General features: G+C 42.5%; 1 protein-coding gene across 1 annotated transcript in view; it reads right to left on the minus strand.

Annotated features, from left to right (window-relative positions):
* Positions 1 to 1,049: 1,049 nt before the first annotated feature.
* The window catches only part of NDUFS1 (NADH:ubiquinone oxidoreductase core subunit S1), a 779,390-nt gene continuing 765,223 nt past the window's right edge, over positions 1,050 to 15,216 (minus strand). The window contains exons 18-19 of the mRNA XM_078680296.1: positions 14,072 to 14,144; positions 1,050 to 1,408 (exon numbers count right to left, since the gene is read on the minus strand). Of these exons, the coding sequence (XP_078536422.1) occupies positions 1,317 to 1,408; positions 14,072 to 14,144 (165 nt within the window). The 3' untranslated portion in view covers positions 1,050 to 1,316. The remainder of the gene's footprint in view (positions 1,409 to 14,071; positions 14,145 to 15,216) is intronic.

The following is a 15,216-nucleotide window of genomic DNA, read 5'->3' on the forward strand; positions in this document are numbered from 1 at the left end:
AGGGACAACACCTGGTGGCTCACCGCCCTCGGCAACCCCTTCCCCCCCACGGACCATGCCCAGAACCTTGGCATCATACTCTACTCCTCCCTCATCATGACCCGCCAAACCAACGCCGTCGCCTCCACCTGCTTCAACACCCTCTGCATTCTTCGCAAGACCTCCAAATGGATCTCTCCTGAATCCAGGCAACTGTCACCCACGCACTCATAACAAGCAGACTGTACTACGGAAACACCCTCTATGTTGGAATCAACAAATCCCTGCTACGCAAACTCCAGACCATCCAGAACACCGTGGCCAGACTCATCCTAAGCATCCCACGACATGAACACATCACCCAACAACTGCGAGACCTACAATGGCTCCCCGTCGAGAAGAGAAAACTTTCAAGCTACTGACCCACACCTACAAATTCCTCCACAACACCGGACCCATATACCTCAACAAAAGAGTCTCTTTCCACGTACCCAGGTGAAACCTCGGCTGCCCTCGCAGAAACCCTGCATGTTTGCATAAACAGAGCAGGTGGAAGAGCCTTCTACATCGCGGCTAAGGCCAGGAACAAGCTCCAGATCAACATCAGACGCTCCCCCACTCTGCACACCTTCAGGAAGAGCCTCAAGACCTGGCTCTTTGGCTGATCCGGAGCGCACCCCCCCCCCCCATCGCCTTGAAACCCTCACGGGTGAGTAGCACGCTTCACAATTCCCTGATTGATTGATACTTGTGAGAAGCAGGCAGGCAATGTTTCTGCACATGCTGTATGTGTTCTGTGTGTATAGGAGAGAGACTTACATCGCTGTTGCCTATTCTTTAACTGTTCACAAATGTGAGGGAAGTTGAATTCCTGCTGGATACGTTTTGCGTGCGATCCTACGATTATGCATCTTAGGGAAGCTTGCACTGCTCCTATCCTAGCTTTGCAAATGCTGCCAAGCTGAAATGGGAGAAGGTATACTTGTGCTGCACTGCTCTACCATTTTCCATTTAAATAATACCACACATTTTTTCCATTCTGGAAAAAGAGCCTTTTGAAACAGTAAACCGATATTTCAACACATTTTATTAATAAGATTACAGTTTTGTACACAACCCAAATATGTTTAACTGATTATCAGATACAGAAAACCTCACGACCTCCAACAGCAGCAGTGGTAGTGGTGATCCAGGCTTATATAGTAATGCTCTAACTGTGGCCAAGAAAAGATGACCATAAGCAGCATGAGCTCACAAAAATTACGTTTGCGTGTATCTTTTTTACAAGTCAGATTGCAGACTTAGGTTTTAAGACATTCTCTCAATTGTGTTGGGCTTTAGCAGATGGACGGCTCATCTACAGCCTGGGCGCCCTCGGTTACCGCTTTCACACACTTTGCCATTGTCTGGGAGGCTCTGCTGATGGGATCTGCAAAGAAGAACACATTCAGTTAGTTAACGTTTTAATTCGCTTTGGATCATGCAAGCTGTCAGGATTCACCCCCCACCTCCCACTGAAGAAACGCCGAAGTTACTGATATGTGAGCTATCCAAGTGTTTATACATAGAGCAAAAGGAAATTGTGGTGTGTATTGTCACAATCTGTCACCATTTCATGTCACTATTGTAAATATTCAAGTGTACTTTTTAAAAAATTTGTATATCTTTTTATTAAACAGTCGACCATTGACAATAATATGAGCACATACAGGCTGGCATTTCCAATACAGTGTCAGAGTCACTTTAGCAAAATAAATAACCAATATTACATTCAGCTGATCAGGGGGTTTCAGGAGTTTCCATTTCACTCTGACTTCTTGGTGGGGGACAGATGTCACCTCTACCCATTCCACACTCCCCAGATCTTACTCCATTTCCCTGGGCAACACCTGGCAATGAAGACCGATTTCTCCATGAACATACACCAGTCTAGATCTTCTTTCCACTTCCCCACCTGGGGAGGCTGGCTGGCACCCCACAATTGTGCAATATTCCGCTTCGCTATCATAAAAGCGAGTGTCGCCCACTGCATGGTGTACGTGTTCAAATCTGTGGGTTCCCAGATATTCAGTATACATCTGCGAGCTTCCGGTCTCCGATTTACCCCAAGTACAGACCGCAATTCTTCATGAATATCTACCAAATACTGTTGTATCTGTCTGCAGCTCCAAAGTATATGCATGAACGTCACGTGTACTTTGTTGTTTATGTTGAGTAATGTCATTGGGTTATTGTATCCTACTTACGGATTATATCAAATACAAAAAGATTTGTTGAGTTTAAATTGGTTTTTTTCAGTTGTGTGCTACTTAGTCATATGTTGTAAATCCCATCTGGAAAGGGGGACATAAAAGTTTAAACTAAAAAGTCGCAGAACCACTGTTACTATACTGTACCTAACCCCAGGATGTGCACGTTACTGGGTTACCCCATTGAGATTATCTACCTGTACACAGGCCCAATAGGCTTGTCAGAAAGCCAAATGTATATGATATAACTGTAATTTTTGGAGGGCCAACAACCTGACCCTCAAAATGAGTACTTCGCTGTCTTGGTTAACGTTATAGCACTGACATTGGGTCCCGGCATCTCTGACACCCTTCTTGACCTATGTGCTCGCCACCCACGTGAACAGTATCTACTCTATTGATATCAAGTTCACCAGCGTTTTTTACGGTGATATTAAAGAATTATGCTGTCTAATTCCAGAGTCACAAGACTCACTTTCCTTTAACAGACTGAACAGTAGACAAAGGAGGGCACTGCAACTAAAGTCTGATTTTGATGAAGAGACCAGTGGCTGTTACATTACACCCATGTCACAAATCCCCCTAATACTACTGTAGTGACATTGCAACTGCACCTTAATCACATCACTGTAGCCCACTTAACGCAAACATCTAATAATTTCATAACTCCGTATTTTTCTACTAATAGCATCACAGAGATCCCGAAAATTCAGTTTTCTTTTGTACAGTCGGCAGATCTCCTCCACTTCTATCTGGGATTAATGAGCCAATCCTCCTCTGGGTACCTGTAAGACGCAAATGTGCTCCCGGATATCACCCAGCCACATCACTACCTCATGAATATCCTCACATACTCACCTCTGTAGACATCCAGTACCGCTGCCAGAGACCTCAGCAGTCGGCGTGCAACTGCTATGCCTGGACCACTCGCAGCCTAGACTCTGCTAGAGAGGACAATGTAACTGGCCGGCCTGCCTGGCTGGCCAGGAGTGTGTACCCTTAGAACAGCAATGCCCATCTCAGCATATTGCATTTGGATCAGTGAGACACAAGCATGGTTCACACACAACTGCACATCTGCCTCCATGCTCTAGGCTCTGCCACATAGGTAAGGGCCTGTGTCACGTTAGGGCCTAGAGGAATGCTGAAACAATCTGCATTGTGTCCAGTCCAGTATCTGGTGTCCTTCTCTTATGGCCTAAATGAGGTAAACATTATGGTATTGAATGTGCCCCGAGTAAGCATTTGTTTCCATAACTAAGTCTGAGTATGGCAGGAGGAGGCTCCCCTACTTGCTCTGCTTTAAGTACTCTATGTGCACCTCAGTGGTGTACACAAGTTGGTTGCTGGTGTTCATGTGTTTAGGGTGTTGCCTAGCAGGTCGGCGTGGACTCTTCTATGGTAAAAGAATGTTGCTGATCTGCACGTTTCAGATCCCCTTCTAATGTAGCCCCAGGCAGCTAAAACATTATACCCTGGATTGTGTCCAAAGTAATCCCTGGTGGTTCAGAGTAATTTACTTATTGCACCAGTAACTTCTGCTACCATTTACAGTAAAACATCAGATCATACGAATTACTGTAATCTGCACGATCAACAAGTGAATGACGCAGCATTCAGTTACCCCTCTGTGTATTGATGGTTAAACGCTCGCTCATGAAAGCGCTCTATAGCCAGAACTAATTGTGAAGCGATTAATACTACACAATTATTTACATGGGAACAAAACAACAACATGAAACATCTATGTTTTCATTCACCAAACACCCTAGCAAGATCTCTTCAATTATATAGATCTTGTTGGGCTAAAAACATGCTAGTTCTGGAACGTCGATGTTTTGACCCCTGCTAACATGTGCATCGATGTTTTCACCCCTACTAACGTGTGCATTTGAAAAATTTCACAATGGAGTCTTCTTCAGGACAATAAACTGTTTTGTATGCCCTGTTTAGAAAGAAAGAAAATGACTAGCCTTAGATATCCGTGTGTGCGTTTATAAAAAAAAGGATGCAAAGGTGCCTGCACAACAAGCTCACATGCTAGAATGAATCAAGTGGATCGCACAGCTCATTCGCTAAATTAGCCCAGATCGGTCCCAATATTATCCGAGGTATCTTTGTCCCGTAGTGAATATGAGTGCCTATTACTGGAGTGCCTAAATAGCAGGATCATAAGTTAATGTGGCTATGGTGTAATCCGTACCTGTTATTTTGAAAGTATCCTGTAATTGAATCAGAAGTCCAAATAGTATTCCAATAGTCGGAGGCTCACAGGCTCCCCCTAAATTTGTATTGGAAAATAATACAAATGTAAACCTATGCCAGTTAGTCATGATCAATTCCACCACCACCGTTACCATGTGCTTGGTAAGGTGTGGGAAGATATAGACAAGGTCAATAGAGTATATCAACTCTATCCAAAATAAAATAAAACATTTGTCACCTCGAGTGGGACGGGTATGCCCAGACGTGCTCTCCATGCCACTGGAGTCAAACTATCCTGGCTGATGAGGGCTGAAAGCCCGAAACCGGTCCTAGGATGTTTGTTTCCAGTCCAGAGAGGACCCGGCCTGGCAGTTCCCATATGGCGCAGGGTCAAGACTGATTTGTATATGGCTGGGTCCAAACTGGAATGGCGTTGCAAGCAAAAAGATTATGGATTTAGGCCCAGATCTCTGTACTGGGTTTAATGTATGACATTGTTGTGCATTCTGTCCAACAATTTTTCTTTTCACAACACAAGAACGGCAGAAAAGAAAGATCTTTAAACTCTGAAACGCGCAGTCTATGTGAAGTGTGGCTGGGATGGGAATGAGTGGTATATATGAGAGGATGTGCTTTCTGTGAATGAAGGAGTGAGTGGGTTGTGATATAGGGTAAAACACAGTCACATAAGATATATTTAGCTAACATGTATAATGCATTATGTTTTTATGAATAATGTACAGAAAACCCTTTCTTTTTTGTGAAAATGTGTTTTGACATTGAAGAAATAAAATATATGGCTAAAATAATTTAAAAAAAACTGGATTTGTAAACTGTAATGAATTGCAGTATGCATTCCTTTATGTAAACAATAATTACAAAATAAAACAATATTTTAAGGTATTATATATATATATATATATATATATATATATGCTCCAAAAGCTCGCCTCCACCACAACTTCCCAACGGACTTGCAAATGAGACGAGGTAGACCCAAATTCAGTGCTTTTTAGTTTATTTCAATTTTGCCACCAGCCATCACGACGCGTTTCGGCAGATCCCTGCCTTGATCACATGACAACAATGTCGTGAGACACACCTCTATTTAAAGTGACTGTGCATAAATAGACATAATAGAAATATTTAACAATTGGGCGATTTTTTCACATTAGTTGCTTTTTCAAAGGAGGTTTTATATATATGTAAAATACATTTACTTTGTCCAATACTTGCTTGAATGCATGTATGAGTGAACATAGCTATCATGGTAAAATACATTGTTTCATACCTCCTGCTTACTGACAAGTTATTATATCTTGATAGAATTTTTGGGTTTAAATACCGTCCCCATATAAGTCAGTATGTTTGTTCTTGCAATAATTCATGTTTTTTGTGACACTCTTTCATTTGCAACTCAAAAAAATCGACCTTTAAATATAATTTACTAGTTTGTCTAAGAATTGCTATTAACAGTGTGTATCCCCTGAACCCCCATGAATAATAACATAATAATGTGTTCTAATAAAAAGTGCTAAAAATAGATGAACTGTGCCCAACACCTGGCACCCCAGTAATTCTAAATTGATTCCCCCCCCCAAAATTTCTACTCATTTACAACCCATAGCAAATTATCCACAAATTCGTAATAGAGACAGTTTTCCAGGCTATGCTTTTTTCGACTTTATAACATCGCATAAATGATTCCCACAATTAAATATAACCAATATTTGAAATTGGCTGATCAATAATAATTACATTCATTTCAATATCTAAAATCTCCATAAAAGTCGTTGTCAATAGAAAAATATACATGTCTCTGAATAAATACTTCTGTAGTAAAAAACAAAAACAAAAAAAATTATATATATATATATATATACATATATATATATAAGTGTATATACATACAATTTCATATTATTTACACAATCATTTTCTTATGAATGAACTGTTATGCCCTTTTCTACATAATGTTGCTAAAAAAAACAATGAGTAATTCTGAACAAGTCTTGCTAATTACACCTTATCATGCCATAGATATATCATGTTACACACATTTCGTGTTTGTTGTGACTCCATGATCAAAAATAGATATCATCAGGGACATTTATTCCAAATATGTGTGCAAGTCATCACTCATATTCAATCCATTCGGCTGTTTTGTGTCTAATAGTAATATGTAGTGAGTCTCTAACCGGCGTAGCATGCCCTCCCTGTCCCCTCCTCTTCTCTGTATTGGGACACTGTCTATGAGGTAGTACCTTAGATCTTTGGATTTACCCCATGGGTTTCCCAGAAATGCCGTGCTACTGGGTAACTTGGATCATTGTTGTTGATGGCCCTAATATGCTGTAAAACCCTCTTGTGGCCAGGCAACTTCGTACTTCCTACGTACTTAAGATTGCAACTGCACTCTAGGATGTACACCACATACTCACTCTTACATGTGAGATGGTACCTGATTGTCTGGGGTTTTGAGCTAAAGGTTGTCATGAATGTAGTTTTTTTGACGCCAAGTGAACATGCTTTACAGCTAGGGCACTTATAAAATCCCTTTCGGGCCAATGACCTTCCAGTGTTGTCCTTATACTCAGGGCTGCTTTTAACCAAAATATCTGCCATAGAGGTAGACTTCCTGTATGTAATTGCCGGGTACTGTGGGAGAGAACCACCGATCACCGGGTCATCTTTCACAATGTGCCAATTACATTGTATAATTTTACGTAAATCTCTATGTTGTCGACTATACGTCAGGATGAGTCTGGGGGTATCCTCTATTGTCTGTGTCCCTCCCTTCTCTTCGTTTGAGGTGATACCTGCTACTTCAAGGAGATCTTCTCTTGCCCTCAATCTGGATTTCCTGATCGCTGTCTCAATCATTTTGACACTATATCCCCGGTCCAAGAATCTAAACTTGCTCTTCTGTTGATGTCTATGTAATTCTCCATCATAACTACATATTCTTCGCAGCCTCAGCATTTCCCCGTAGGGAATGCTGTGTATTAGATGTGTAGGATGCGCACTGGTTGCATGAAGCATCGTATTGCCTGCTGTGTCTTTCCTGTACAATGTAGTGTTGATCTTTTCTTTCTCTATGTTGACTTGTACATCGAAGAAGGATACCTGACAATTACTGATTTGAGATGTAAACTTTAAATTGACATCATTCTCATTAATGCATTCAATGAACCTTTCAGCCTCCTCAAGTGTTCCTTTCCAAACTATTATCAGGTCGTCTATATATCTCAACCAGGATATAATGTTGTCCCTGTATATGTTGTGGTATTGCCTTCTGAGGACCAGCTCCTCCCACCAGCCCATAAAAAGACAGGCAAAACTGGGGGAGAAGCTGGCCCCCATGGCAACTCCCTGAACCTGGCGAAACATTTGTTTGTTGAAAAGAAAAGAATTGTGCTCTAAACAAAAGGTTAACATGTCCATGAGCATTTTGTTATGTTGAGTATACTCAATTGACCTTTTTGCAAAGAAATATTCCACTGCCCTTAGGCCATCAGGGTTCTTAATACATGTGTACAGTGATGATACATCAAGAGTTATCAGATAGTAGCCATCCTGCCATTTCACATTACCAATCTTCAATAAAAAGTCTCCAGTATCCCTCACGTACGACTCCAACTTTCGCACATGTTCTTGCAGGACAAAAATCTATATTTCGACAGATTTTCAAGCGGGCCATCGCATGCTGAAATAATTGGCCTTCCTGGAGGCTTTTCCTTGTCTTTGTGTATCTTCGGTATAAAATATATAACCGGCGTTCTTGGATGTTCTTTTTTAAGGAATTTAAACTCTTCCAAGTTCAAAAGTCCCAAACTTTTCCACGCCAGTAATTTGCTACACAAATTGTCCTGCATATGTTTATAATTAATGGGAGAACTAACTGTGATGATAACATTGGATGTCATTGAGTTGGGTATTGGCTTCAGCTAAATATTAGGAGAGAGGCCAGAGTACTATATTCCCTCCCTTGTCTGAGTTTCTTATAACAACATTGTTTTCTAGCCGTAACTTGTCCAACAATAACCCATATCTTATCTCTTGATTTGATTGTTTTCTCTTGGTCATTTGGATTTTCACATTCAGTCTCTTCACCTGAGACACCACCACTTCATTGAATGCATCAATCGAGTCTTTCATCATTACAGGTACAAATTTTGATTTTTTCTTAAATGGTGTTTCTGGCTTTTTGTTTCCAAGGCCCCTTATTTCCTCTGTATTTAATACTGGAAATGCTTGCGAGGTTCCCGCTTCTTGTTGCGACCCCGTGTCACTTTGCGAGTTACTAGGAATGTTAACTAGACTTTGTACCGCAGCCAATAATTCAAAGTCCCCGGCTGCCAAATTCGGGTTTTCTTTATGTTTCTCCACATTAGGTCTTGCTCTGCCTGATGATTGTTGTTTATGATCATTTTGTATTTTAACTTCCTTATGAACTGAAAGACGTCCGCCCTAGTTCTAGTATATTGAAAGTTCGTCTCAGGGCAATACAAAAGTCCTAAAGATAAAAGTTGCTTCTCTGCTATCGACAGATCTGTCTCAGCCAAATTTATGATTGTATTGGCATTCAACTCTTTGATTGGGGTTTTTTCATTTATTATGTTTGTTTGTTTTTCCATGTACCCCGACCCCGACCCCAGGCTCCTCGTTTCACCGCGTTGTTTTTGTGCGGCCCTCCTTTCCCGCCGCTCCTTGTACGCCGTTTTTTGACGGTTGAAATGTACTGGAACGAAGAGTCTCCCGCCTGCTGCGTCGTATGTATTCCAGTTCTTCTCCCATGGTTAGCTTCATTGAGCCGGCCAATTCCTCCCCTCCTTCTCTCTCAGATCCACTTTCCGTTAGTGAGCTCGTTAGTGAGCTTGCCCCCGATATTGAGGATATTTCTGGCTCTGATTCTTCCGTGGGGTGCGAAGTTTTACCAATATTCAGATTTTTTTGTTGTTTTGGCTGCGTTTTTTCTCATAGTGTCAGATTTCCTAGAAAACGTGAATATTCGACCATTTTGGTAGTCCTGTTGATCTCTCCTAAATTTATATGTTTTTCGCGTTTTTATTTTCTCTTCCTCCTTTTGCAGTCTTTGTTCCATTTCCTCATTCATCTTATCTTTAAGTGTTTGTGGGTCACTGAGCGCTTGGATTTCACTGCGCAGGATTTCAATTTGGGGCAGAATCTCCTCGCGGTCACTTTCCGCGTGCTTTACCAACAATTCAACTAATCTCCGTGAACAGTCAAAGTTGCATTCTGCCCACTCTGCCATAAGTTTGGGGTTGGGAGTGTCGTAGCAGGGGGCAATCATTATCCTTAAGCCCCTGGGTATTCGACCCACCTCCAAATATCTACGGAGTGACTTCGATTCCCACCATTTGGCAGTTTCTCTGCGTATCAACTTCTCAAGCGCCTTGTATTTGTCCCTTAGTCCTGTCCCCCCGGCATTGCTGTTATCGCCGGTATTTGTGTTATTCACTATGGGTTGTATTATTTCGTCCGAGAATATTCCCTCGGCTGCACTTTCTCAGTTCCGGCGCTGCAGAAGAAAGGACAGGTGAAGCCGTTTGGAGAATGTTATGTGCGGGACACATGACGTGACTGTGTACCGCAACCCACCTGGAAATTTTAACTCATTTTCAAGAGCGCAAAGGCTGGTGACTCACACGAGGAAGATGAACAGCACTACAAAGACCATCGGGCCGTGTTGACGGCCACGCCCACAAGGGCGGGGAAATTGCGTTCAAAAGTGCTTTAAGAAACCACCATGCGCTTATATGCCTGTTAGATGCCTGCAGCCCTTGACAAAGTGCTCCAGTGCACGAAACGCTTTGGGCAGGACATGGAAGCAATGCGAAGCAGTCCGCTGTTTGTCACCGCTTTTTCTAAATATAAATCTATGGCTGAAGTTTACTCACCTGGGTGGATCTTCTCTTAGCAGGCAACTTTGTTGAATCATGTAAAGCGGCCCAGCCTGAGCCGCGAGAAGAGTCCCGCTGCAGCGATGCAGCCCTGCTGTGACGCTACATGACGCTGCAGAAGAAAGGACAGGTGAAGCCGTTTGGAAAATGTTTATCTGCAGGACACATGACGTGACTGTGTACCGCAACCCACTTGGGAATTTTTACTCATTTACAAGAGCGCAAAGGCTGGTGACTCACACGAGGAAGATGAACAGCACTACACGGCCGCGGCCACAAGGGCGGGGACATTGCGTTCAAAAGTGCTAAAAGAAATCACCGTGCCTTTATATGCCTGTTTGATGCCCGCAGCCCTTGACAAACTGCTCCAGTGCACGAAACGCGTTGGGCAGGACATGGAAGCAATGCGAAGCAGTCCGCTGTTTGTCACCGCTTTTTCTTCAAATAAATCTATGGCTGAAGTTTACTCAGCTGGGTGGACTTTCTCTTAGCAGGCAACTTTGTTGAATCATGTAAAGCGGCCCAGCCTGAGCCGCGAGAAGAGTCCCGCTGCAGCCCTGCTCTGACGCCACATTACGCTGCAGAAGAAAGGACGGGTGAAGCCGTTTGGAGAATGTTATGTGCAGGACACATGACGTGACTGTGTACCGTAACCCACTTGGGAATTTTAACTCATTTACAAGAGCGCAAAGGCTGGTGACTTACACGAGGAAGATGAACAGCACTACAAAGACCATCGGGCCGTGTTGACGGCCACGCCCACAAGGGCGGGGAAATTGCGTTCAAAAGTGCTTTAAGAAACCACCATGCGCTTATATGCCTGTTAGATGCTCACAGCCCTTGACAAAGTGATCCAGTGCACAAAACGCATTGGGCAGGATGCTGCAATATTCGGGACGGATGAAAGCTGACGACTTTGCAGAAAGGAGTCTGTTTAAAGCTCTACTGGCGACAACAAAGCAAGGCAGAAACTTTTTCAAGAATGTGTGTTTTATTATTGAATGATATTGAGACTCGGGGGGGGGGGGGGGGGGGGAAAGCACCCACTGAGGGAATAAGTGGTGCGGACTTCATCTCCCATAATGCCGTGAGGCCACACCCATTGGGGCGGGAGTGATATATTAAGAAGAGCACATACCGAAAACGCTTCCCCATGACTTTTCAAGCCACTGATGAAAGGACTAATCCCCCTGAAACGCGTCTGGCACGATTGAGTATATTGCCTTCCTGAAGCACTCTCTGCTGGCCTGCTGCCATTAAAGATGTTGTGAGCGATATTTTGTTTCCGTGTGGCTCTCTCCAAAAGTGGGTTCTGCGATGGTGGATTTATGATGGCCTTACCCAGGTCGTGGAAAGAGCCCGCTGCTTCACACAGCGGATCCGTGGCAGCATTAATTTGATGCTGCAATATACGGGACGGATGGAAGCTGACGACTTAGCAGAAAGGCGTCTGTTTAAAGCTCTACTGGCGACAACAAAGCAAGACAGAGACTTTTTCAAGAATGTGTGTTTTATTATTGAATGATATTGAGTCTCAGGGAAAAGCACCCACTGAGGGAATAAGTGGTGCGAACTCCATCTCCCATAATGCTGTGAAGCCACACCCATTGGGGCGGGAGTGATATATTAAGAAGAGCACGTACCGAAAACGCTTCCCCTTTCAAGCCACTGATGAAAGGACTAAACCCCCTGAAACGCGTCTGGCACGATTGAGTATATTGCCTTCCTGAAGCACTCTCTGCTGGCATGCTGCCATTAAAGATGTTCTGAGCGATATTTAGTTTCCATGTGGCTCTCTCCAAAAGTGGGTTCTGCGATGGTGTGTGTATATATATATATATATATATATATATATATATATATATATATATATATCTCGAATATAGGTAGGTCGAGTGGGATTTTGGGCTTTGTTTTGCCAGAAAGACATTGTCCTGAGAAATGGCCACCTGGACAGTCCAGGACTCAGACTTACTAGGCCCTGGATCGTTTTCTGCCTATCCACACCGAGTTTGGAGTGTGTTTTAAGCAAGAAGACCTGAGGACTCATTGTGCTTTTCCTGGGGTCTGATGAACCTTCACAGACACTGTGCAGGCAGACTATTTAGTGCACCGACACAGCCTCTCAGGAAATCTCTGATTTTGGGCCAGCAAACGGATCAGAAGAACACTCTGGGTGACACCCTATGAAGTGACCTCTCCAGCGTAAGACCGTGCAGCTCTGCTGTAGGACCAGGTCTTGGTGCTTGACAGCAGGGCCGTGGTGTGAGTTCTGGTCAAAGATGCACTCACAGAGCTTCGGAAAATGCCCCTGCTTAAGACTAAGTGGTTGATACTGATGGGAACATACCAGTGTTAGGCCTAATCAGCTCCAGAAAGGAGGGACCAGAGTCGGAGCTCAATGCAGAGGGCCATCATTTTGGAATGTGTGATGAACAATGACAAATCTCTGCCTTTTTCTTTAGGCAGTTCTTGAAGACCAGCAATGGCGATACACATAAAGCTCAAGGTACAGGGCCCTCAAGGCAATAGTAGTCGTAGGACTGTGTCAGAGTTACATGGACTACAACATTAACATTCTCTAAACCACATGCCTATGGCACGAGTACAAGCCCTGGAAGAAAAGTACTTAACAGGAGCTGAGACCCCAACAAAAAACAACAAACTAAGAGTGGATAACACTGCAGTAAGAGTATGAGCTAGGTAAAGGCCTAGTGAAACTTGAAACCCAAAGAGCACAGAAAGTCTGTGCTATGCCCAGTTTCAAAATTAACTACCCCATGATGTGCAAAGATGCTACGGTTCCTGGCCTTGATTAAGAAAATCAAGAAAGAGGAACGGGCACAGCAGCATCTGGTTAACCCTTATTATTACTAGTATTATTATTACTAGTGCCCTCTCTATCCACAAGGTCACTCGACTGTGTCACCCTAGAGCCCAACCTTCCCTCTCGCCTTAGTCGTCACTGCCCAGGAAGGATGCAACTTGGCATACACTTTCATCCTCTAGCAAAGAAGTTGGCAAAGGTGTTAAAGGAAACACCCCAGTGAACTGGTTCATATTATTATCCAGGTTTTACAGTATTGATCCTTTCTTCCCCCTTTCCTAAAGCCATACAGATATTTCACTCTGTAACTTGACATCCAACCACCCACTTTTCCTTAAAACACACCTTATTAAACTCTACCAATGAGCTTCACAAAACCACTCCTTTCCCTCGGTCTGTTCCTCCAAATTCTCAGGTCCTGTTCGAGCTCCAAGGAATCACCTCCATCAGACTAAGAAGCATCTACACTTCATAAAATGTTGCTGAATGATCCAGTGCATTGGAGTACATGACACATACTCAATAGCTAGACTGGCCAGTTATCTCCAGGTAGATAAACATATGGTTCTACTGCTTCATATCCACCCAATCCAAACAGCTATATACCCCACTAAGTGCTCTTTACCTGGTACTGTACACTGATCCTCCCGCGGTAATTACGAAAGCATTCTTTTTCGGAATTAGTAGAACATTGTTATCTCTTCGTAATCTCAGCCAGACAACTAATAAAATAACTTGTTTGTATGCACCAAAGACTAATTTAGCTTTTCATATGCAAGCAATTGAACCTTTTCTTTTTAGTCATGGCTGGTAAATCCGGCTGCACTCTTATTAAAACTACATAAGTACATTTAAAAACCGTAGATAGGTTGCATGTCTATACAAACCAGTCATGTAGAAATCTTTAATTGAAAGCTGGGGAGGGACGAGAGGTTCAGTTAGAAGCGGTTGATTCACCAGCTGAAAGAAACAGAACATAAAAGACAGCAAGTCAAGAGAATGAAGCGTCTGAACGAATCTGAACAATAAAAAGCGCAGGATCACAGACGAAATCGTTCCACAAAACAACTATATTCTCCGGTGGATAAAATAAGTCTCCACACATTTTCATGCACAAAGTTCAGCATGAAAGACGTTTATTGCCTAAACAGCCTGTGCTTTGGTTTACTTTTTTGTAAGTCAACTGGCAACGTCAATCAGTTGAATTGTCTGTACAAAATACTACATTTTCAGGTTAGGTATGAAGATGTATTCATGAAAGAAAAAGTAGACCTAAACGACATTGGTACTTTATGAAACACCAAGAAGTAAGCACAAACAAGTAAGTAAATGACATTTTTGAAGAACAACAACTATTACATGACCAATATTTAAATATGCTGGTATAACTACAACGCAAGTTTCAAAATTCTCTTCACCATTCTTCACAATTATATAGGTCCTTGCTTCCAAGCCTATGTATGACATTTTTTCACAATTATTGTTAAAACATGTACACTCAACATTATTTTAGAACGTCAGTGTTAACAGATATATGATGTACCAGACGTGTGAGGATATGGTCTAGGGGCTCGAGCTGCCTGCCGCCTTTGGAATTTGGGGACCCACGTTCGAATCCCGAACTCGGTGCTAGACTCAACATTGTGTGATTTAAGTCAAATAACTTAAGCTAGCGTAAAAACATTAAATGTAATATGTGCACAGTGTAACTTGTAGATTGTTTACCATCCGTTCTTTAATATTAAGTGCTCCTAAGTTTGATCCTCATAAAATACCAATACAATACATACAAACTACAAGATTTTGACACCTAACGTATAAAGTTGTCTCCACAATTAAACGGATTAACCCGAAATAAAATATATATATAAGTGACCATATAAAATTGTGATTGTTTAGCTGTTGATGGTTTATACACATAATAGTAAAGCTCTTCGACAACCGATCTAGCGGTGTCAACCATGCTTCAACTCTCCTGTCATATTCTAAATAAATTCATATGGCCCGAGTCACAAAGATGTGTATCATATTT

The sequence above is a fragment of the Lissotriton helveticus genome, chromosome 3_1, assembly GCF_964261635.1.
Source record: "Lissotriton helveticus chromosome 3_1, aLisHel1.1, whole genome shotgun sequence".
Taxonomy (NCBI): domain Eukaryota; kingdom Metazoa; phylum Chordata; class Amphibia; order Caudata; family Salamandridae; genus Lissotriton; species Lissotriton helveticus.